Below are 1,776 nucleotides of genomic sequence, written 5' to 3'. Positions count from 1 at the left end.
CTTGGCTCCTCCCCCTGAACCTGATCCGGGTCTTGGACCAGATCTGGACCAGACGACTCTGACAGAGGGACTCTGTAAGACCTCACACCCCCACAGCCGGTAACGAACGCACGCTGCATGTGCCCTAGTCCACTTTTAGTCCACTTTTAGTCCACTTTTAGTCCACTTTTAGTCCTGGCTCGGTCCCGGTTTAATCCTGGTTTAATGCTTGTTTAAATTTGGGTCAGTCCTGGTTTAGTTCTGGTTCAGTCCTGGTTTAGTTCCGGTTTAGTTCTAGTCTTAGACTGAATCAGGTTTTCAAATTCTGTGTGGTTTATGAATAGTGTGAAATCAGCTGCAGGTCCTGGTGTCGGTTCTGTTGGTTCTGGTTCTGTTGGTTCTGTTGGTTCTGGTTCTGGTTCTGGTTCTGGTTCTGGTTCTGTTGGTTCTGGTTCTCTGTTCTCTGTTCTCTCTCTCTCTGTGTGTGTGGGGTGTTTAAACCTGATGCCCTACAGGGACCAATGTTCTGTCCAGTCTGACCTGTGAAGAATCTGTGAACAGGTCTGACAGACGCTTGAGTCAGGTCGTGTTCTCCACAGACGCTCGAGTCAGGTCCTGTTCTCCACAGACGCTCGAGTCAGGTCGTGTTCTCCACAGACGCTCGAGTCAGGTCCTGTTCTCCACAGACGCTCGAGTCAGGTCGTGTTCTCCACAGACGCTCGAGTCAGGTCCTGTTCTCTCCAGACACTCGAGTCAGGTCGTGTTCTCCACAGACGCTCGAGTCAGGTCCTGTTCTCTCCAGACGCTCGAGTCAGGTCCTGTTCTCCACAGACGCTCGAGTCAGGTCGTGTTCTCCACAGACACTCGAGTCAGGTCCTGTTCTCCACAGACACTCGAGTCAGGTCGTGTTCTCCACAGACGCTCGAGTCAGGTCCTGTTCTTCACAGACGCTCGAGTCAGGTCGTGTTCTCTCCAGACGCTCGAGTCAGGTCCTGTTCTCCACAGAGTCAGGTCTTCGTCGGGGGGGTGCTCTGGTTCACTGCAAAAGAATTTGTCCAAATTTGAAGATCTAAACTCTTAAATCTGTAAGAAAATGACCTGAAGTGTTGAAATGTTGTGTTCATGCAGAAACTCGTTTTACCAACGAGTTTCTGAAAAGAAACGACCTGCAGACGAGAACGAAGCGTCTGTGACGACTCGAGTCCAAACAGGCTCATTTAGTCTTTATGTTATTATGGTTCTTTCTTCAGACTGAGTCAGGTCCTGTTCTCCAGACGCCCGAGTCAGGTCGCGTTCTCCTCAGACTCAGGTCGCGTTCTCCTCAGACTCAGGTCGCGTTCTCCTCAGACTCAGGTCGCGTTCTCCTCAGACTCAGGTCGCGTTCTCCTCAGACTCAGGTCGCGTTCTCCTCAGACTCAGGTCGCGTTCTCCTCAGACTCAGGTCGCGTTCTCCTCAGACTCAGGTCGCGTTCTCCTCAGACTCAGGTCGCGTTCTCCTCAGACTCAGGTCGTGTTCTCTTTGTGTGAAGTTTTCTTTGTGACCTCCTCGGTCTCTTCAGGACGAGACTGACCCTGTGTGTGACCTCTGACCTTTGTCCCTGCAGATGGAGGCCTCCCTGGTCCCGCCCCCGACGCCCCCGCCCCCCCTAACCCCGCCCCCCTAACCCCGCCCCCCCCGCCGCCGCCGCCGCCGCCAAACCACACGCTGACGTCACCGAGCGCGGGCGAGCACACGGCGAGATGAACGGACACGTGAACGGGCAGGTGAACGGGCAGGTGAACGGGCAGGTGAACGGG

The 1,776-nt window shown here is 54.3% G+C and overlaps 1 protein-coding gene across 1 annotated transcript in view; it reads left to right on the top strand.

Moving 5' to 3' along the window:
- The first annotated feature begins 1,719 nt into the window (after positions 1-1,719).
- ntmt2 (N-terminal Xaa-Pro-Lys N-methyltransferase) overlaps positions 1,720-1,776 on the top strand; it is a 17,104-nt gene continuing 17,047 nt past the window's right edge. The window contains exon 1 of the mRNA XM_055165291.1: positions 1,720-1,776. This exon is cut by the window's right edge and continues 214 nt beyond it. Within this exon, the coding sequence (XP_055021266.1) occupies positions 1,720-1,776 (57 nt within the window).

Source organism: Boleophthalmus pectinirostris, unplaced genomic scaffold (assembly GCF_026225935.1).
Source record: "Boleophthalmus pectinirostris isolate CB_2022bp ecotype Guang Dong unplaced genomic scaffold, ASM2622593v1 HiC_scaffold_7, whole genome shotgun sequence".
NCBI classification, from domain to species: domain Eukaryota; kingdom Metazoa; phylum Chordata; class Actinopteri; order Gobiiformes; family Gobiidae; genus Boleophthalmus; species Boleophthalmus pectinirostris.
This window is presented reverse-complemented; position numbering and strand designations above follow the sequence as displayed.